Source organism: Theropithecus gelada, chromosome 6 (genome assembly GCF_003255815.1).
Source record: "Theropithecus gelada isolate Dixy chromosome 6, Tgel_1.0, whole genome shotgun sequence".
Classification (NCBI taxonomy): domain Eukaryota; kingdom Metazoa; phylum Chordata; class Mammalia; order Primates; family Cercopithecidae; genus Theropithecus; species Theropithecus gelada.
Window position 1 is genome coordinate 118,593,431 of NC_037673.1, and position 22,505 is coordinate 118,615,935.

The 22,505-nt window shown below is 38.0% G+C and overlaps 1 protein-coding gene across 2 annotated transcripts; it reads left to right on the top strand.

The window, feature by feature from the left end:
- Positions 1–22,187, top strand: LOC112626682 (zinc finger protein 474-like). 2 transcript variants are annotated; one of them, XM_025388962.1, is made up of 3 exons: positions 1–81; positions 19,095–19,275; positions 22,020–22,187. In XM_025388962.1, the coding sequence occupies exons 1-3, from the start codon at positions 49–51 to the stop codon at positions 22,169–22,171; spliced, it is 366 nt and encodes a 121-aa protein (XP_025244747.1). In that variant the 5' UTR covers positions 1–48; the 3' UTR covers positions 22,172–22,187. The 2 variants fall into 2 exon arrangements, with proteins under 2 accessions (XP_025244747.1, XP_025244748.1); XM_025388963.1 differs by lacking the exon at positions 1–81 and adding an exon at positions 4,179–4,297.
- The last annotated feature ends 318 nt before the right edge of the window (positions 22,188–22,505 follow it).

Sequence of the window (22,505 nt, forward strand, 5' to 3'; positions counted from 1 at the left end):
CCTTGGTGCCAACCATGCCTGCATATCAGGGCAGCATTCCATGATCCCATGTCTCTCAGGTCAACAAACCACAACACTAAGGTAACAGGGCCAGTTCTCTTCTACGTTGTTGGCTCCAGAAGCCAACCCAAGGGAATTTGTGTGTATGTATTACATGTGTGGAATATGTGTGTGTTGAAGGTGGGGAGAGTTACACATTTTAGAGCAACAGCCTCATCAGTGAAATTGATGTATAGCTTTCTAATGTAAAAATTTAAAGGATAATACTCACCTGTACAAATCACAGTCTAATCTAATCATTTAAAAACTCATCCTTAACTTATAATTATATATCACATATTGCTGGGTAGAGAGACTGTGATAGATACAACTACATCTCCCAGAGCCCAAAGCCCAAAGCAAAAATAGGTGCTCTTTCTTTGCACTGGCACTTCTTTATGTGGCTTTCTGCTTCTCTAGAAAGAAAAACACTGACTGTAACTTCTGTGAGAGGAGAGGATCACATATTATAAATTCAAATATTACTTAGGCCTAAAATGAACAAAAACCATAACATAGTTATACTCTCAAAAAGTTAATCTAGCTTAATTTCGTATGTCTTCAAAGCCTTTTTTCCCCATCACTTGCTTCCAGCCCAAACACATGTACATCCACATTTCCTAGTGATCATGGATACTGAATCGTTATATAGTGAGCGAATGGATATAGCTCCAGTACTTAAAAATCCAAATTCCAAGGTCAACAACTACAGTCTCTCCCAAAATTCTTAAAATTCCAACAAAGGTAGTGCAACGCAATCTGTAAAGAGTCCTTATTGAAACAGAGGTGATTGTCCCATAAACAGAATCTCAGTGCTCAAAGTGAGGCATAAGTTCAGCCTTATGGATAGGTGGGGAATTGAGAGAACTTAAGACTCCATCTTCTTCTCTCCCATTATGTTGTGCAGTGCTCATCTTCCTTATGTCTCTTGTCTCTTTGTAGCATTTACTTTATGAGGTTGTCTTATACATAGAAAGAAATGACCTACAAATTGAAGAAAGGGCTAGTAAATCCAGGAACTCAGTAAGTTTCCAGTATTCTCAGCCCAAGCACCTGCTCTGATGCCATGATCTCATCTTTAAAGTCTCCCATGCTGCTGTCATATCCCCAGTTACTTTTAATCAGAGAAGGTGGGAACATAAAGGTATCACTGGTCCCATGTTAAAACTTCAAGTAATTGGAGGCAGAGAGTAGAAGCAAAGGATAAGGAGAGATCGGGGTCAACTCTGATAGGAAAATTTTTAAAAAATATCTTAAAGTTAGAATTCTTTCTGGCCTATCCAAGGCGATGATCTTCTTTTTATAGGAAAACTCCTTTTCTTGGCCTCCACCCCTGAGCGGTATGCGCTCTAACACGTAAGCTGTAGACAAATCAGGTACTAGAAAAAACCCAAAGTCCAAGTTCAGGTCAGAGAGCATTTTTTTTTTCATCTTTTTAATTATATGCACTGGACAAATTGAGTGTCTGCCATAGCCCATGGGTGTTTCTTGTCTTTCCTCCATTTTCCCTTGTTTCTCCATTTTACTCTGTGACCTGGAAGCCAACTGGCCTAAGAGTCAGGACTGTATCCAAACTGAAGAGCACAAGAACCAAACACTAAGAACATTCTCCAACCATTTTCTTCAAGGAGAGCCATTTCAGACAAGAGTTTGGCAAGACGTTTAATCAATACCTCAAACACTTCACCTTCCAACTATGTTCTTCTAAGATCAGAAAAACAAAAACAGAAACGGTTCTTATCTCAAATGTGAAAATTAAAAAAAAAAAAAAAAAAAAAAAAAAAAAACCTTCAGCTAGGAAATTGTGTTTCTTTCAGAAACCTAGACCAAATTAGAGTCTAATTTGGAATTCATTCTTTGACCTATATTTTTCAGCTTTGTAGCTTAAGATTAACAATTAAATAACTAAAATGTCAAGTATGCATTTGAAATATCAATAGTTCTTTTTAAAAAAATAAATACATAAAGATAATTTAATAAAAACAACATTTCCAAATGAATGTCAAATCTTTCTTATGTTAAAAGGAGCAAAACAAAACTCCAAATCACAAGTAACAGCCTCTTTTAGTTGGCCAATAGACAGGCTGGATTGGGAAATTCTTTTACGCGGCATCCAGTGATTTCCAAAAACAATTTAATTTCAAACAACGATCCTTCCAGATGTGACATTTGGGGAGAATTGTTTAAAACACCAGAAGTAAATGTGAAATACCAGTGGTTTCTAAACAATCAAACTCTCCAATTGTTAGGGTTTGGGATTGAACTATGCAGTTACTCCTATATATTAAAATACTATTTATACTTTGTATGTAGGACATGACTAAAAGAGTAGAAACTTAATTGTATACATTCAGACTCAGTCAGGTTGGTTGAAATTATGTTTTAAATGGCTGAAGGCAAGATTCTGATTTGGAGAAATGAGTCTCTGGTTGCCTCGCCTCATATTCTAATCTCCTTTGCATTTTAGCACCTTCTGCACTCTCCCTACCTCTGCCACCCCCACCCCTTGGTATTGTTGGAAGGGGGTCAAGATAATTTTATAAACTTAACAGAAAACCATCTTTCATAGGACTGTTTGCATTCTGAAAACCTATCTGGGAGAAAGTAATGTTTGACCCAAAGGAATAAACTTTCGAGATAGTTGGGAGAGCAAAGGCGGGAGTTTTGCTAGTTTTTCCCCAGTCCTGTCCAATGGCTGACTCTGGACATGTAAGGCAGGGCATGATACCCCACTGACCACTGATGACTGTATCTCCCATGTTTTTAGAAGCAACTGGAATCAGACAGACCTGGATTCAGATCATAGATGCACAATTAAATCAAATATCTTTGAACAAGTTACTTAACCTCCCCAAGTCTCAGTTTCCAGCATGAGAGATTGAAATGAGAGGATGCCTGCAAAGGACCTGGGATGGTGCTTGACAAAACTTTATCTGTGGGCTTTTCCCTGCCCGCTTTACAGAAGACCCAACTCTCTGCAATAGAAACCAACTTTTCCACTTAGTAATCACTGTGTGCCTCAGTTTCCTGGTTTATAAAGTAGGGGCACTGAGCTCTGCCCAGAGGGTTATTATGAGAATAAATGAAATAAAGCATGTAAAGTGTTTAGTACAGGGCCTGTTACTTAGTAAATGCTGGTAATTAGCTGCCATTATGCCACTTGGTCAGACATGTTTAATATTGCAATATACACAAGGATTTATAAAAGAGGTTTTAGCCTTTTTTATCAAGTATGGAGGGAGGAGAACGCTCACTCTTACTTCCTCCATCCAAACTTCCTGCATTCTATGATATGCCCTGTGCACTTACCACAGAAATCTCAATTATTTGGCTTAATGGAAGGAATCCGGAGTGTAGAAAATCTAAAACAGAAGCTAAGGTCCAAATTTTTAGTTTAATTTTATCATGGAGAAAGAGAAACACTCGTTGATGGAATGACACACATTCAAATATCTACACAATCACATAATTCCCTCAGATCTTGGCAAAATGTGCCCTGTTTTTGACAGCCTGGGATCCAGCTGGGAACAGGGAAAGCAAAAATCCCCCAGAGAGTAAATGACTCAAGGATTACCCATGCTCACTGTGTGCACAGTGTCTTGGAAATCAGTCTCATGCCTTAAAGTACAGTTTCTTTTGCCTAAGGATAGGCTTCAAGCCTCCTGTCAAGTTCTGTTGTAATCGTCGTTGTGCTTAAATTCAAAAAGAACAAGGAAGCTTCAATGTGACAATCTCTGTGTCACTATGCTTTTTTTTTTTTTTTTTCCTCTAAAGTACCTTTCCTACTATCCTACTACCTGGCAAGTTTTGTTTTAATTCCTCAGTCAATGATTCAGCTTTTGAGTGAAAACACTGACTCTATAGGAGATCTCAGCTAAAATACAAAAATTCCCTTGATAGGTGACAAACCCTTTTTAGTCATTGGCACATTCATTTCTTAGACATGAGATATAAGGAAAATACTTTTTATTGGCGATATGACTGAGGAGAGGAATTGGAAAAATAGGCAGCTCAGAGTCACAAGCTCAAATGCTTTCAGGGGCAGAACAGGCTGCATAGAGGGCAACGGGGAGTGGTAGAGCTTGTGGTATACTAGAGAGTCAGCCTCACCTAAAGATATTCACATTTAAAACTTTTAAGAACATTGTCCTGGCCAATTAAAACATGCTGTTGATTAAAATGACTGTTGGTCCATCCGCTTGCAACCTGAAATCCAGAGCATAAAGCCGAGAGGAGGCAGTACCATTGGGTAGTCCAGGTGAGATGCTGTAAAGACCCAGGCCTGGGCCAGGAGAAGACAGCTGCAGATGCTGAAGGAGCAACATGCTTGTGCGACAGCTGTGTGCAGGGACCAGGGGCAAACACACTTCGTACCTGAGCATAGGGTAACTCACCCCAGCAGCCAACTACCATGTGGATCACCTGTGGGAGTCTCTGGAATAATGAAGCTATTCTTCTGGATCAGACATCTTGGAGTCAAACCTTCTGATAATTTTTAAGGACCAAAAGTCAAGGATGCTAGAGAGGCTGCACATCTGGAGAGTAGTTTTCAAAATTCATCAGTCTGACTTCAAACATGTTAGTGGGCAGAGAAGTCAGGATGCTTCCTCCACTCAACAGGTCCCCTTCTCACCCTGCCCCTGTATCTTGAGTAATTTCAAATGAATGGGCTCAGCACATGCCAAATAGGGATCTGTCAACCTGATACTGTCTCAGAGATAGAGCTTTGGACAAAGCTAAAAAATATTTTCTAAATAAAGGGATTGGATTGAGACGAAAGGGGCAAAAAGAAAAGAAAGTAAATAAAGTAGTGAGTTCAAGATAGTCATTTCCACTGTTAGGGCTAGTTCTCAGTTCTGTACCCAGCACAGTCCCTGGCACATTGTCAGTAATCAGAAAATACTTCTGAGCAACAATATCTGGGCTTCAATTAAATCACCTAGCGAGGGACAGCCCTTTCCTCCAGATGCATTTCCATTTAGTGTGGGTCTCAGCTGTGTTTCCAGCAGATGTCTCTGGTTTATTTCTGCTCACAATGGAAATGCAGTATCAAAATCTAGAATCCTATTGTTTCATTGGCTTTTGAAATTGAAAAGCATCTGATTCATCCCAGATATTTGTGGACTAGCATACTGTACCGGTTACCAGTCACACTCCATCTGAGAGACAAAGTACACATTGACATATACGGCCAGTTCTAGGCCCAGTTGTGAGACAGGGTAAGGATTTTCCTGTCTATCTCCCCCGTGGTCACCATTTTTTAATTCTACATGTTGTGACTTGTCTTATTACGGATTAGTGATTACAACCGTATGGTTGGAAAGTGTCTGAAGGTAGGAGTGCCTTTTTTCTGATTTGCTCCAAGTCACGGTTCAGGCTTACAGGGGCTATTTCCCTTACAGGATATTCTCTTACCTCTGGGTTCCCTGAGTTCTCTTTGACTCTTAGGTTAATGAATAATCTCAAATGAAAACAGGGAACATGGCTGTTTTGATGTAGGGATGATGCAATCTACAAAATGTAGGTTTGATGTAGGGATGATGCAACCTACAAAAATAAAAAAGACCATTAAACTTTCTGCATTTAAAAAAATATTTCCAAGTAATATACAAAGCATGTTACTTGGGAGGACACAGGCATTTCATTTGCAGACATATTTAGTAGTAACATAGTTTACATTTTGATGTGGCTCTTTGGCAAAGGCCCACTAAAATGACCTCATCAAAAAAGCAGAGTGTTTTTGTAATGGTTACAAATAAATCCAGCAAATTACTGCCTTCCAATGTGTGATTGCAGGAGGCTTCCTCTATTCCCTGGTAGCAGATGGGTAATTGTTTCTGTGCCCTTCTAGAGCCAAAGTTCTCAGCTCTCTCTTTCTGAGCTGAATGACCCTAAAGAAAATAATTGTAGGCTGGAGAGTAGACAAGGGCAAGCACAAGGAAAATATAAAGGAATAAATAGTGTGACACAAGGGGAGCCTTTCAGTATCCCTAAAATCAACTGTAGATGAAGACTAACTGAATTTATGTGTTTTGTGCGTATACACACACACACACACACACACACTTATATACTAATAAACCTTGAAGTTCCTCATATGTTGGAAGATAAGAAATTGGTCAGTTATGTCTCTATTTTATTATTATTAAACTTTAAGTTCCAGGGTACATGTGCACAACATGCAGGTTTGTTACATATGTATACATGTGCCATGTTGGTGTGCTGCACCCATTAACTCGTCATTTACATTAGGTATATCTCCTAATGCTGTCCCTCCCCACTCCTCCGACCCCACGACAGACCCCGGTGTGTGATGTTCTCCACCCTGTGTCCAGGTGTTCTCATTGTTCAATTCCCACCTATGAGTGAGAACGTGCAGTGTTTGGTTTTCTGTCCTTGCAATAGTTTGCTTAGAATGATGGTTTCCAGTTTCATCCATGTCCCTACAAAGGACATGAACTCGTCCTTTTTTATGGCTGCATAGTATTCCATGGTGTATATGTGCCACATTTTCTTAATCCAGTCTATCATTGATGGACATTTGGGTTGGTTCCAAGTCTTTGCTATTGTGAATAGTGCCGCAGTAAACATATGTGTGCATGTGTCTTTATAGCAGCATGATTTATAACCCTTTGGGTATATACCCAGTAATCAGATGACTGGGTCAAATGGTATTTCTAGCTCTAGATCCTTTAGGAATCGCCACACTGTCAGTTTAATTAGATCCCATTTCTCAATTTTGGCTTTTGTTGCCATTGCTTTTGGTGTTTTAGACATGAAGTCCTTGACCATGCCTATGTCCTGAATGGTATTGCCTAGGTTTTCTTCCAGGGTTTTTATGGTTTTAGGTCTGACATTTAAGTCTTTAATCCATCTTGAATTAATTTTTGTATAAGGTGTAAGGAAGGGATCCAGTTTCAGCTTTCTACATATGGCTAGCCAAGAAACTGGTCGGTTATGTTTCAAACAGACAAGATGCCATGCATGTGGGTGCAAAGGGACAGTCCTGCTTTTATGTTATTCATCTCTGGCTACAGGGCTCAGGTACTGAAACTCTAGGGTTGAGTTTTTCTTGAAGAAATCTTATGTAAATGGGGTTGCTTCTTAATGGACTTTGTCCTACAAAAAATGTAATGTCCTGAAAAAAAAGTCTTGATAAAACATTTTCTAATTTGGTGTTTTTATTTGTTTTCTTTTGTGGTTATATGCTTTGTTTTTTGAACTAGGAAAACTTCTTGGGAGACAAATTAAAGAGGTTAGAATAGAGATCATTTGAAATATTCCCTAGGTCCCGGCAAAAAATAACTAAAATACATCACTTGATTCTGGAATTTCTTTTACAATGTGTAATGCTGACTTTCAACTGACTGCATTTCATGAGCATGGCAATGCAAAAATACTCCACTAAACTGTATCTGCACGAGTGTTTTTAAATCAGCCTTATTGAGAAATAATTTGCAAACAATAAACTGCATCCATTAAACATGAGCAATTCAATGAATTTTGATGGTTTTAGAAACCTATTATACCACCACCATAACCAAGACATAGAACATTTTCATTACCTTCCAAAATGTCTTATATTTCTTTATCACCTTCCACTTCTAGCCTCTAGGCAACCACTAATCTACAGATTAGTCTGGATTTTATATAAATACAATCATGCCATGTGTATTCTTGTGTTTGGTTTCTTTCAGCATAATGATTCTGAGTTTCATCCACTGGTGCAAATAGCAGTCGTTCCTTTTTATTGCTCAGTAATAGAGCATTGAATGACTGTATTCAACTTTCTTGCTCTATTTATGGATGTTTCCAGTTGCATTTGTGTTTTGTTTTATTTTATGTTTTTTGTTTTTTTGAGACAGAGTCTCACTCTGTTTCCCAGGCTGGAGCCTCAGCCTCCCTAATAGCTGGGATTACAGGCACCCACCATCATGCCCAGCTAATTTTTGTATTTTTGTAGAGATAAAGTTTCATCACGTTGGCCAGGCTGGTCTTGAACTCCTGACCTCAGGCGATCTGCCCACCTCGGCCTCCCAAAGTGCTGGGATGACAGGCGTGAGCCACCACACCTGGCCAAATTCATGTTTTTTTATTGTGACTTCAGAACTTCAGTGCAGGCAGAACCAATTTGCATTTCTCCAATATGGGAAAACCAAGATGGTTTAGTGTATAAAAATTATAAATTGTCCCATCTGGCCCATTTCTTAATCTGATTATGTCTCAAAGATATGAAGTCCACATCCTTATATTCAGGGCTCAACACAATCCCCAAAATTGCCCTCTCTCTATCCAAAACAACATAACACCTTAACTTGACTGATGCAGCTCTCTTATTATAGAAAGTCCTTCCTTTCAGTGTTATTTGTCAAATCTCTACCCAACTATTCTGACAGGAGGATGAAGTCTGGGATCTGGACTAAGGTGGAAAGACAGAGGGCCAGGGGAGACACTTAGAAAAGGTCACGACCTTCAACTATTTTCTCAAGGTCTAACCACTCGTGTTTCCATCCTATGTGGAACAGATTGATCTTCACTTGTATACTTCCTCTAAGCAGACTTCTTGTTTCCATTATGGGCGTTAGGGCTTTCATGTTCACATACTACAGTACTATTAAACAGTTGTTGAAAAGGTCATGTTGTTTAGCAGCTTGCCTAAAGGAGTTCTCCTCTCTCCAGTACAGTTCTACCATTCAATAAACCCACTTCAGATATTATCCACTTCATTGGCTTCTGATCAAAACACTTCCTTTTCTTCCTGCTTCAGACTCCTGTGGCACTATGTCCCCATATCATGATACTTACACCTTTTGGCTTGTAAATTAATAGTTTATATGCTTGCCTCCATAACCACAGAGAGTTAAGGATTGGGATTCCCCACAACCTCCAGCTTGGTGCTGGAGGAAGTAGATGAATGAAGGCATGGAGACAGCAAAGTTGAGGACTGTGGCCTCTAGCTTGGGGAATAGTGTCCAGTTTGGTGTGGCTCAAAGATGTGTTTCGTGGGGCTAAGATTGGCCATGGCTGAAGTCTGCATGAAGTGTTAGACTTTACTCTGTAGCCACAGAGAACCATAAAATTACTGAGATCATGTTAGATAGGCCAAGTTTGCACAAAACAGTCAAGTGGGGTGGGGGCGGAGATAGTTGAGAAGATGAAAATTATATGGCGATATGTCAATCCATCTAGAATGGGCAATACAGGATCCAAAGGATGGCCTGGTTCATCCATCCACCAAATTATCCTTTTGACCGCCACTTTTCAAAATAAAATGACTAGTACCACACAGCCCCACTTAGTTGCTTGTGAGTTCATTTTTTGACTAATGCGTTCAGGCGCGGGAAACAGCCTAGACAAAATTAAAATATCTGTAAGAGTTGCATTTAGGATTATCTTATGGTGGAAATGGACTCCGGCTAAATCTTGTTCTCAGATTATTTTTCCAGACATTTGTTACTGCTTTTTAAAGTAATGGAGCAGAATTCTAGGATTTCAATTATGTTTTGCCATACAAGTATTTAACTGATATGTACTCAACTACAAACAATTAGCAAAATAAAATAGTATTGGAATAATGCAACTTAAAGTACTGTAAGTATTTTTATTTTGTATTTAAAAGGAAAATGTTTTCTATTGACAACATTTCTGACACCAAATGTGTGGATTTTTACCCCTACAGCAACAACCAGTTCTCCAGTTCTCCAGACAACTGAGTGTTGTCCCAGAGTTAGTGCAGACCTCACAAGTCGAGGGCTCAGTCTCACAAGACTGCCCCCCAGCTTCAGAAGCCAATGACAACTACTGGGAAGTCAGGTTACTCACACTTCTGTCAACTTCGTTAAAAACTGAATTTCCCATGATCCTCCCTTCATGCTTAATAATTTGCTCTAACAGCTCACAAAACTCAGGGAAACATTTTATCGTGTTATTTATGTTACCAGTTTACTATAAATGATTACAGATGAACAGTCAGATGAATAGGTACATAGGACAAGGTATGGGGTTGGGGTTAGTGTGGAGCTTCTGTAACCTTTGGGGCCACCACCTTCCCAGCACCTCAATGGATTTGCCAAGCTTGAAGCTATCTGAAACTCTTGGAGTTTCTATGGAGCTTCCATTACATAAAAATAATTGATTGAATCATTGAACATTAGTGATTATCTCAATCCCCAGCCCCTCTTCCTTCCTCAGAGGTCAGCAAGTAGGGCAGAAATTTCCAGCCCTCTCATCAGGCCTTGGTCATTCTGGCAACCAGCCTTAATCTTTAAGCTGTCTACGGGTCCCAGCCACCAGTCATTCATTAGCATACAAAAAGACACTCATCACTCCCGGGGATTCCAAAAGTCTTAGAAGCTCTTGTTTCAGAAACGGGAAAAGGACCAAATACAATTTTAAAAGCTCCTATCAACCCTATCACTCAAGAAGTTACAAGGATTTTGAGAGCTCTGTGTCAGGAAGTAGGTGCAGAGACCAAATATGCCTTTCTTATTATGCCACAGCCTTGTAATTTTATGCTATGCAAAACTGTATTCATTCCTAATACTAACTCTAATTCCAACTACTAGTTTGTTGCAATACTAAACTATGTTATATACATAATCTTGGAATATCTTTTATGAGTTATTTCAGGAATTTTCAGAAAGTAATTCAGTCTGCATTATTTTACCTTTAAGACTGATTTTACTACCCAATCCAGATTAACTTTTGACTCCAGAGGTGATACTCTTTTTTTATTATTTTATTATAAAAATGATACAAATTCATTTTAAAATTCAAGCCATTAGGAAAGTATAAAAATTACCCCAGACTCCTCTAATTTGACCTTAGTGGATATGATTCCAGGCATCTGTGTACACAGACATACATAAGTAGACATGTATATGTTTTCATATAAGTGAGATTATTAGTAGAGATAAATTTAATTTACTTGCATTTGACAAAAAGACACCAAAGTGAAACTAATAATTTTGCTGAACTTCAAGATAATATTTCTTCACTAAAAGTTTAGTTTTTAAAAGGACCTACTAAAGTTGAAAAAAAAGTAATTATTCAAGGATTTGCAAAACATTAACTTCAAATTTTAATTTTACACTGCTTCAATTGACTGTTTCACATGAAAACTGAGGAATTTAATGTCATTAACTTCTTTGTACTGTTCCTTCCCCTACTAATTTTGATAATTTTATATTCTCTTCTCTATAATTTTTTTTTTTTTTGAGACAGAGTCTCACACTGATGCTCACACTGGAGTGCAGTGGCACAATCACAGCTCGCTGCAGCCGCAACTTCCTGGGCTCAGGTGGTCCTCCCACTTCAGGCTACTAGTAGCTGGGAACTATAGGCACGTGCTACCATGCCCAGCTATTTTTTACATTTTTTGTAGAGATGGGGTCTCACTGTATTGCTCAGGCTCAGGCTGGTCTCAAACTCTTGGGCTCAAGCAATCTACCCTCCTTGACCTCCCAAAGTGCTGGGATTACAGGTAAGAGCCACTGGGCACAGCCTCTACAATTTCTATAGTTATTTTGCCTCCCATGATTTAAGTGGATTAATTGCCACTCTTTTAGTCACAATCTCTATATTTTTTAGTTTTTTTGTTGTTTCATCCTTGATTTCTTGTATTAACTAATGTTTTTCAAAGAGAATCAGAGGTAGAGTGGTTATATCATGTATTTATTATACAGGGACATTTTAGAGAGTAAAAGAAGAGCTATTAATATTAGCAAAGACAACAGGTAAATAATAAGACTATTCTAGGCAAAACAGTGCTTAGAATCACCCTAAAGCCAGATATGGTGTATTTTATAAGCTCTTGAATGCTTCAACTCAGAACTTTCTGAGCCATTTAAACAGTGCCAAATGGCCCCTTTAGCAACGAATTATCTATTGGAAGAAAAAGTTTGGCTCTGGCTAAAGGCCCAGTAGCTCACTTCCTGGGGCTAATAGATGAGTTTTAGGGAATCTACCAATCAATTGAAACCATATCCACAATTCTGTATACATATGCATTTTTCTGGGGAGATCACTGTGACACTAATCAGATTTTCAGACTATTGCTCCATAAACATTTCTTACCAATTTCTATTTCATAAGGTGATGCTTGGATCACATTCTCTGAACTCCCCTGTAAATAACATCACAGAACTATACTTTCACACTATAAGTTATCACTTCATATCTTCTGTATAATTAGTATAAGAAGTGAACAAATGTGGGCTGGGAGTGGTGGCTCACGCCTGTAATTCCAGCACTTCGGGAGGCCGAGGCAGACAGATCACGAGGTCAGGAGATAGAGGCCATCCTGGCTATCACAGTGAAACCCCACCTCTACTAAAAATACAAAAAAAGCCAGGCGTGGTAGTGGGCGCCTGCAGACCCAGCTACTCAGGAGACCAAGGCAGAAGAATGGCGTGAACCCGGGAGGCAGAGCTTGCAGTGAGCAGAGATCACGCCACTGCACTCCAGCCTCGGCGACAGAGTGAGCCTCCATCTCAGAAAAAAGAAAAGAAAAGAAAAGAAAAGAAAAGAAAAGAAAAGAAAAGAAAAGAAAAGAAAAGAAAAGAAAAGAAATAAACAAATGTGGAGTGTTTCTGATATTTTGTAAAACTGCTAGTGATGACTTCCATTTTAGTTTTCGTTACATCTTTTATTAAAATTCATAAATTCATGCAATAAATTTAGTGCTAGGAGTATTTTTTTCCTTCTGACCAGTTGTCATAGTTCTTTCTGCAAACTCTGTTAGTTATTGAATTGTGTATTTCACAGTGGTTTCCTTCTAGCCTGTACTATCAGAGAGGTCATCTAGAGAAATTTGAACCTATCTGAAATATAGGTATTCTAGTCTTGGTTTTCTGAAACAACTATGTCCATTCCTCTTTTATCCAAACCTCTCTTAAGGGTCTCCAACAAATCAGTCTCTTTTCTTGGTCCTTAATCTTTCTCCCCTGCTTCAATAATGATACTATGACTATTTCAAACAGTAACAATGAATGGATGGATGCCCGGTGATATATACAATAATTAGGATAAAAGTAGTTAAATGTCCACTTCCCTGTGTGTTACACAAACCTGGCCTAAAACATTGAACATGAAGTGTTCCTGACAGAGAAAAGACATTAACAGAAAGAAAAAGATGCTGTGTGGAAAATAATATGATAATTCCAATAGTGGCCAGCAAAATAATTGAAAGCATATGAAAAGTTAGTGGATTCAAGTTAAAAGCTTTCCCTAAAGTGTTCAAGTGCCTGCCTATATCTAGCCTAAATCAACTTTCCCAGGAAACTGAGAGGACCAAAACAAAATTGTGATGAGCCCTGACAGACTTTTATGCACACTTACATAGATTTAGTGATTAACTTTTTGTAAAAAATGTCTTTTACCTTGATGTTCGAAAAGTAATGCCACACCAGCAAAATATTATCTGAAATGTTACAGGAAAACTGTTGACCTAATTCTTTGCTCTTCAGCAACCTCAGACTTATCAACTTCCTCTTTGCCTTCCTTTGATAACACTTTCCTGAAGTTGGCTGGTCCTGGCAAGGGCCTCCATAGACAGGGCACCCTGCCCTCATATAACCTCCTCAGCCACCCTTCCCCTGCCCTCCTTACTCTGTTATGCCATGCCACTGAAAGCTACAGCCTGAGCATTTGCTAAGAGGGAGCCTTCTGCTGATTCTGCCAGAGCTATAGTCCCTTCTTTCCGTTCCTTCTGTCCATCCCCCACATATCCACTTCTATCTGAAAAAGGCCAAATAGGAAAACCCTGGACTGGAAAAAGAGGCCAAACAGGAAAACCTTGGCAGCTGGGGCAGTGGCAATAACCACAAGTTGGAGATTGCTCAGCTTTCCCTGGAAGTTTCAGACTGACAATTGTAAAGTCAGTGAAAAATAAGATAGGTTTTCTTATCTCTGTTCAGACCCATGTGGATGTATTTTTCTCTTCTGCTGTGGCTGGGTTGTTTGCGCTTCACTAGAGCATGGCTTAGGAGTAAGATGCTCAAAACATAAGAATATGGAGTATATTGCAGGTTCAACGGAAGTTCAACCACAAATACAGAGCATGGGGCAAGCTTTAGAAAATATAATATAGACCATCTTCGTCTTTTTATGGTATTAATTTTCTCCCACATCCCTTTCAATTGTTTGGTAGATGTCTTCTGACCTCTGTGTCTGCCTGTTTTCTTCTAACTTTCCTTCCAAAGGAAATCTTCTGACACGGTGACACAAATGTCTTCATTTATGACCCATTTATTTTGCTTATACGCTTGGTTAAATACTGGATTTGGCTCATACTTTCCATGTGGAATTTTATTAAATTCACTATTTTCAAAGTAAAAAGAATAACTTCTCATTTTAAACTAAAAATCTGCATTTAATTAACCTTTCCAGTAAATAAACATGTAAAAAAAGTAGTAAGAAACATTTAAATGTCTTGAAAATTTTTGCTTATGCTTTGTACTTTCTGTTAGGTCTTTCTTGAATTTCTCAAATATTTTTAATGTGACTTTTCAATTGTTAGAACCCACCATATGGCTAAGAAAAGAAGGATAAACAACTATTTAGTTATTTTGATAAATGTAGACAGTTTATTGGCATAAGTTAGTATAGAATAATAGAATAAAATATTCCACTTCAAATAATACTCTTTTTATAAAAACTTCAATCATCCAGGGAGTCACTTTATTTTCCCTTTTTGCTTGGTCTATGTAACTGTGGATTTATTCACCTAACATCTCTTTTTATGTTTGGTAAGCAGAAATCATAAATGTGTTTCTTTCTGGTTTTGATATTGCTCTGTGCAAGGTGAAAGTCCCAATAGTTATAGTTAAAAGTAGGCTGATTATATGACACATACATCTACCTAGTTTTATTTCCCCAAAGGAGACCACACAATCAGCTTAATTTGTTTCTGTTTTCATGCCACCTGGCGCTACTAAAGAGCATATTGAAAAAAAGTCATTTAATTCCAACAAAATTTCTTGCAGCTTCAGGTAACTAGGTCTTTTCCATTATTCAGTGAATATTCTTCCCTAATCGAATCATTACTACATTCCCCAGAGTGCATAATCCCAGCATCTTTCACTATTCTATTTCCCAGAATTCAAATCTCTTCATTCTCTGAAGATCACTTTGCCTCATACTTAGAAGACTAAGTCCACGTATGTGAGCTCCACCAATTCCTCACTTCTCTGCAAACACCTTTTCCCTTTCTCTAGCTTTCCTTTCTTTCCCTTTTCTCAGAGGCTAACACCTCCAATTATGCCCTTAATCTCATCTTCTACTGCCTCCTCTGTGATTTTTAATTATCCCATTTCATTGGGGACCTATAATCTTTTCCTCTCTACCTAAGGCATCCCTATCCTATAAACAACAACAAAACAAACCTTTCTTCTACTTTGCTTATCTCTCAAGTTTTTTTTTCTGCAAGTTTTTTGAAAGTATGTTGTTCTCCTCCTTGACATAACCTTTAACTCCTAACAATTTAGCCTTTACCATTACCACTCCTTTGGAACTAATCTCTCAAAGTCCCTGCTATGGAATCCACTGATAACTCCATCTAATAGCCTTTTCTCAGCCCCTCATTACTCTTTGTAGCATCTGACAGGGTTGATGATACCATATTTCTGGAAACCAGAAATGTTTCCAGAATTCTGAATGGAATCTTTTGTCTGCATGCCCTGTTTCTTTAACTGCAAATTTGAACCTTTCTCTGTGTTTTCTGGCTGTAATTTCCCGTGTCCAATATCTCTACTATAAATATTCCCCCAATAATTTTTCTCCATATATTCTTTACATACTCCTATTTATAGAATTTACATGGTTTTAAACATTTTTTTTTTCTGTGTGAATAGCTCTGAAATAAATGAATACTGAATTTGCAGGCCTGTATTTCCTGTTTTGGCTGGATTTATTTATTTAAATTCTACAATTATGTCAAACTCAACAGATCCAGAACAAAATGTTTTTCTCCTTCCCTAAATTACCTTTTTGGATTTATAAATTTTATTTGTACTCTGTGCAATGCTTTTCTATAGCTCTATCCTCAGATTTAGACAGATCCTGTGTTCCTAAAATGGTAGAGGCTTCTGTCAATGCCCAGTCCTCTCCCCAATGTCAGATTGTTACCTCCTATCACTGAGTATAAGACTTGGTGGGTAGGAGAGTATACACAGATGGTCCCTGCATGCCTGCCCCTTAGAGGTGCTTACGCTCAGCTACTCTGCCCTTTTCTTGTGGCAGACAATTACGTCTCATATAAAGTTTGGAGCTTGGAGGCTTTTTCTTGGTACTATTGATCTATCTTCAAACTTAGGTAGGCCTTTTAGTTCATCTATTTATCTTGCAACTTTGAGTCTCCAATGGACTCAAAAATTATGATTCTGTAAGCTATTCAATTTGTTCTCATTGTTTAGGTGGAAGCAATGATTCTTCTGCTTTTCTGTATCCTAGACAGAAACTGAATTTCCCTATTGCATCTTATCCTTAACTCTCCCGTAGATTTGGTTCTTCCTAAGAACAAGAAAACTAAGAATTTTAGTTCAAGTAGTTTATTTGGGAGGTGATCTCAGGATACCCCAGTAAAGCAATAGGAAGAGAGACAGTGAAGAGAACAAAGCCCAGCTAGTGTGTTAACAAGTGACTGTGGTCCAGTCACTCTGGGGACTTCTGGAAGACTATATGGAATCAACCTTGGTGAGGAAGCTGGATATGTATTCGCTGAGTCTCATCTGCAATTGATGAGCTGCTCTGCTGTGGGCAGAGCCTCCTCCCGATCAAAAAAAGCAAAGAATCACAAGTGCTTGCAGTAGAAAGTTGTTGACATGATCCCAATGTGGGCAGGCATAATAGTGTTAACAATGTCTGTTATAAACTTTCCACTGACATTTATTACTTTTCCTCTCAGATATATGGGTATACTAGAGCCTGGTGTTATTGAGAAGAGTAGTTATGCCTGATTTATCTTTGTATTCTCCCAGCATAGTAACTTGGATATAATAGTCAGAAGGCAATCGATCAATATTTATTAAATGAGAAAATATAATTTATATAGTATCAATATGAAGAATTCTGGTTAGCTCTTTTTTATTTCCTCCGAAGCCCATGTCCTCACCCCAATCCCAAGTATTCAAATAATATAGTTTAATCTTTTAATTGCCAAAAAGATAACATCACCTGACTAGTGGGGATTTTTTAAAATCACATTGATTTTCCAGTTAACTTAAATGTGATATAATTTTAAACTATGATTTCCAAATCTAAGCTTTATCTAACAGATTTTTTTTTCTTTTTTTTTTTTTTTAATTATACTTCAAGTTCTGGGATACATGTGCAGAATGTGCAAGTTTGTTACATAGGTATACACGTACCATGGTGGTTTGCTGCACCTATCAACCCTTTAACTACATTAGGTATTTCTAGCCCACCATCCCCAATAGGTCCCAGCATGTGATGCTCCCCTCCCTATATCCATGTGTTCTCATTGTTCAACTCCCACTTATGAGTGATAACAGGGGGTGTTTGGTTTTCTGTTCCTGTGTTAGTTTGCTGACAATGATGGTTTCCAGCTTCATCCATGTCCCTGCAAAGGACATGAACTTATCCTTTTTAAGGTTGTATAGTATTCCATGGTGTATATGTGCCACATTTTCTTAATCTAGTCTATCATTGATGGACATCAGGGTTGGTTCCAAGTCTTTGCTATTGTGCATATTGCTGCAATAAGCATACATGTGCATGTGTCTTTATCATAGAATGATTTATAATCCTTTGGGTATATACCCAATAATGGGGTTGCTGAGTAAATGGTATTTCTGGTTCTAGATCCTTGAAGAATCGCCACACTGTCTTCCACAATGGTTGAACTAATTTACACTCTCCACACCCTCTCCAGCATCTGTTGTTTCCTGACTTTTTAATGATCACCATTCTAACTGCCATGAGATAGTATCTCATTGTGGTTTAGATTTGCATTTATCTAATGACCGGTGATGATGAGCTTTTTTTCACGTTTTTGGGCTGCAGAAATGTCTTCTTTTGAGAAATGTCTATTCATATCCCTTGCCCACTTTTTGATGGGGTTGTTTGTTTTTTTCTTGTAAATTTGCTTGTTTTTTTCTTGTAAATTTGTTTAGGTTCCTTGTAGATTCTGGATATTAGCCCTTTGTCAGATAGATAGATTACAAAAATTTCCTCCCATTCTGTAGGTTGCCTGTTCACTCTGATGATAGTTTCTTTTGCTGGACAGAAGCTCTTTAGTTTAATTATATCCCATTTGTCAATTTTGGCTTTTGTTGCCATTGCTTTTGGTGTTTTAGTCCTGAAGTCTTTGCTCATGCCTATGTCCTGAATGGTGTTGCCTAGGTTTTCTTCTAGGGTTTTTATGGTTTTAGGTCTGACATTTAAGTCTTTAATCCATCTTGAATTAATTTTTGTATAAGGTGTAAGGAAGGGGTCCAGTTTCAGTTTTCTGCATATGGCTAGCCAGTTTTCCCAATACCATTTCTTGAATAGGGAATCCTTTCCCCATTGCTTGTTTTTGTCAGGTTTGTCAAAGATCAGATGGTTGTAGATGTGTGGCATTATTTCTGAGGCCTCTGTTCCGTTCCATTGGTCTATACAGCTGTTTTGGTACCAGTACCATGCTGTTTTGGTTACTGTAATCTTGAAGACAGGTGGCATGCTGCTTCCAGTTTTGTTCTTCTTTTTGCTTAGGATTGTCTTAGTTATATGAGCTCTTTTTTGGTTCAATATAAAATATAAAGTAGTTTTTTCTAATTCTGTGAGGAAAGTCAATGGTAGCTTGATGGGGATAGCATTGAATCTATAAATTACTTTGTGTAGTATGGCCGTTTTCACAATATTGATTCTTCCTATCCATGAGCATGGAATGTTTTTCCATTTGTTTGTGTCCTCTCTTATTTCCCTGAGCAGTGGTTTGTAGTTCTCCTTGAAGAAGCCCTTCACATCCCTTGTAAGTTGTATTCCTAGGTATTTTATTCTCTTTGTAGCAATTGTGAATGGGAGTTCACTCATGATTTATTTTATGTTACTTACAGCCAGCAATGATACGGCGTCCACCAACAGTTGTTTGCTACATTTGTGGTCGTGAATATGGAACAAAATCTATTAGCATTCATGAGCCACAATGTCTGAAAAAATGGCATAATGAAAACAACTTGTTGCCTAAAGAGTTAAGGAGACCAGTACCTAAAAAACCAGAAGTCAGGACCATTACTGGTAAGTTCCTAGAAAAAAGAGTTGAGTATATAAGGGGAGACTTTTCTCTGTAAACTAATAAAAGCAGAAGTATTTTCTTTTTTCACTTGTTCAAATGACCAAAATCAGCAACATTTCCTCCTTTGGTTAAAGACAAATAAGAAAAACAGTTCCGGAATGCCTATCAAAAGTATTATCTTCCGATGCTGAGACATAAAGACACTGTCCTGGCAACACTGTGCATGAGAGAGATCTATAGGAATTTGCTCTATTTCCCAAAAGTTTCCTTCATATATCATCAAACCCTTTGAATGTAAAATAAATAATAAAATATTTTTAAATAAAAATAAATAAAACTTAAAAAAATATGAAACTTAAAAAAAACCTTTGGGAACATCCAAAGTCATGTTTCCAAATATGAATGTGTCTTGGTGTTCACAGAGCAGGGGTACCAAACTTGAATTTTCACCAGGTCCACTAGTCAGGTTATGACATTGAGTAAACTGGTCTGTGTGTACAACAAAGGGGAAGTAAGGACTACGATGAGGTGTGGAGCATCGGATCACTCTAAAGGAGACAGGCCGCTGCCCAGTTCCAGCTGGTGTTATCATTAAGAAATTTAGTCCAATGTACTCATATCTTTCAATAACACAAAACAAACTAGAAATCCAGACATCTATTTTAAGTTTCCAGAATTTTTTGCATTTAATCATTTGTAAAGCCTGGTGCAAACCAAATGAAACTGAAACTACACTGCCATGTTTGGCCTCATCACAAAGCCTCATGCTTATTCATTTAGGGTATGAGAATAGTTAAGAAAATATTTTTGCCATGCAAGCTCAGACTTATCATATTTTTACCATTGTCATTTTCTCAGTAGATCCCGTAAACCATCTCATAGGACAATGTTGGTTTTAAGAGGAGTATCTTTCAATTTATCCGTTGTCCTATGTAACCATAGATTTGCAATGCTGAAAAGTACCTTGGGGGGTCATTTAATGTCAATTAGTCCAAAGCACTTGTGTCAGAGATGTGACACAAGGAGAGTTTTATAACAACCTACAAAGTAGATCCTAGATTGTATGATAAATTCTAGATCCTGCTAGATCCTAGCTGTTTACAGTCCTTGCCAAAAAGAGGGCTTTACATACAGGTGGGAAAAGAGCTGAAGATGAAAACAACCAGCTACTGAAATTAGAGAATTTTCCACAAACAGGTTGTTTATTTCACTGAAACTCTCTTTCCAGCATTTCTCACTTGGTGTCAAAATCTGTTTCCTTCCCTTCTGATCTTTATCACTTTCTCTGCTTGACCATAACTACCAGAAGGCTAGAAGTAAGAGGAACGATTAGTCTGAAAGCCCTGGTGGTTCACCATTCTGTTACTGCCTACAGATGGAAAAGATAGGTCCTATAACTGCATTGTCTTCCTCTCAGTCCCACGTTATTTATCTCTGAAGATGCCCTTCCCCTCTAGGTAAAAATATTTCACATTACCATTTTTATCTCATGAACTCATTGTAGTCATAAGGTTCAGCTAACCCCTCTTCCTGATCTGAAATCAAAGCCCTATGCAAAAACACTTAGAAATGTGATGAATCACCTTCAAGTGAGAGTCAATGACTACTCTGGAATTTTTGAATTCATTTTAAAACTCATATGAGTAACGAGAAAGTCAGCATCATTCTTTTCTCATTTTTCAAAGCACTCAAAATACACATTCATATCCCACATAGACAGTGACGTTTGCTATATCCAAAGAAGAAATACTAGATTTTGCTGGGATTTAAATTCCCATGGAGCAGAAAAGTAAGAATTAGGAGCAGACATGTTAAAAAATTTAAGGTTCACTGTGGTTGTGTGAACCATTAGATAGAAACAGTATGTGAATTGCCTAAGCTTTAACGAAGTAATCTATGCTGTGCCAAAGATAAAAACTAAGTAATATGTTTCTGAGTGCCTTGTTACATTTTGGGGGCCTATTTTCAGTGGTTCTAAGATATAGTCAGTTTAATGTACTAAAGTCATTCTATTTTAACTAAGGTTTATTAAAGCTAAATCCCACATTGTTTCTCTAAAATAAAGCCATATGCTTTTTTCCCCATGCTCTGCCAATGAAGATTATACATTTCTCATCTGTCTTTGTTATTTTCTTAAGGACACATCTTTTTGTCAGATTATTCTGTTTGCATTCTCCACTTTGATTACTTAAAGAATATCTGAGTTTATGACCATGAAGAGATCATAAGTTTTTAAGATACAATTCATCTTAAATTCACTCTCAACTGTCAGTCTTGGCTTCTAAAAACATTCCACTGAAGAATTACAGAAAAGGAAAATACAAATACATGCTGATTCCCCTTTGTAAGCTTATATTTAGAGTCAACTGAAAGAAGGCCAAAAGTTATATTTGCAAAATAATGATGTATACGCAAAGATGTTAATAATTAGTGAAGAATGCATATCATAACATGTAAAACAATGTCTTTCCTTTTTAAAATCCAAAGAGTGAAAACCTCTGTCTGATTCCCAGCTAACTTTACTCAACCCTTGAAAGAGCGAGCAGCCCTTTCTTTTTTGGAGGTAAAAGTAATATGATTTGTTTAAAATACTCAGTGAACAGGTATTTCCTGAAAATATTTTCCATAGAAAGTAGAATATGGTTCTCCCGAATAAAAACTGATCCATTTTACCTTTTTCTTTCCTTTTTGTTTTTGGTATTTTTTTCCCTTTTTTTCCTTTTGCTTTTTCCCTTTAACTTTCCAGCCAAAGGCTTCTATGATCTTGATGCTTTAAATGAAGCTGCTTGGACAAGTGCCCAGAGCCAGTTGGTTCCCTGTAATGTTTGTGGGCGTACCTTCCTGCCAGACAGACTGATTGTTCACCAACGATCTTGTAAGCCCAGAGCCGCCAAGTAAAGCCCTTTTCTCTCTACTGAAGTGTTACAGGAATTAATCCCTTTGAAAGAGATTGGGATAGGGTGGGAAGGAGAAAAAGGAGGTGAGGAGGGGAAACAAGGAAAACTGCAATTGACCAAGTGCTGTTCTAGCAGGGGAGGCCCAGCTCAGCGCTTTGGTGTTGTAAGCGTTGCTCACTATTATGCAGTTGGGCAAATGCTCTGGTTTTAACAAGCAGCTGCATGTGCATAGGCACGCTGGGGACCATTTCACACTTTTGTCAGGCAGATTTACAAGCAGGCTGCTTCTCATCAGAGCTGGGATTTTGTCTAAAAGAAATTTCAGAGCCAACCGT

What these genes read in the sequence shown, in the direction of transcription:
- LOC112626682 (XM_025388962.1), top strand. Translation starts at nt 49, where the DNA reads ATGTCTCTCAGGTCAACAAACCACAACACTAAG. An exon ending in CAACAAACCACAACACTAAG is followed by an intron (nt 82 to 19,094) that starts GTAACAGGGCCA and finishes TGTTACTTACAG; the next exon opens with CCAGCAATGATACGGCGTCC. An exon ending in AGAAGTCAGGACCATTACTG is followed by an intron (nt 19,276 to 22,019) that starts GTAAGTTCCTAG and finishes TTAACTTTCCAG; the next exon opens with CCAAAGGCTTCTATGATCTT.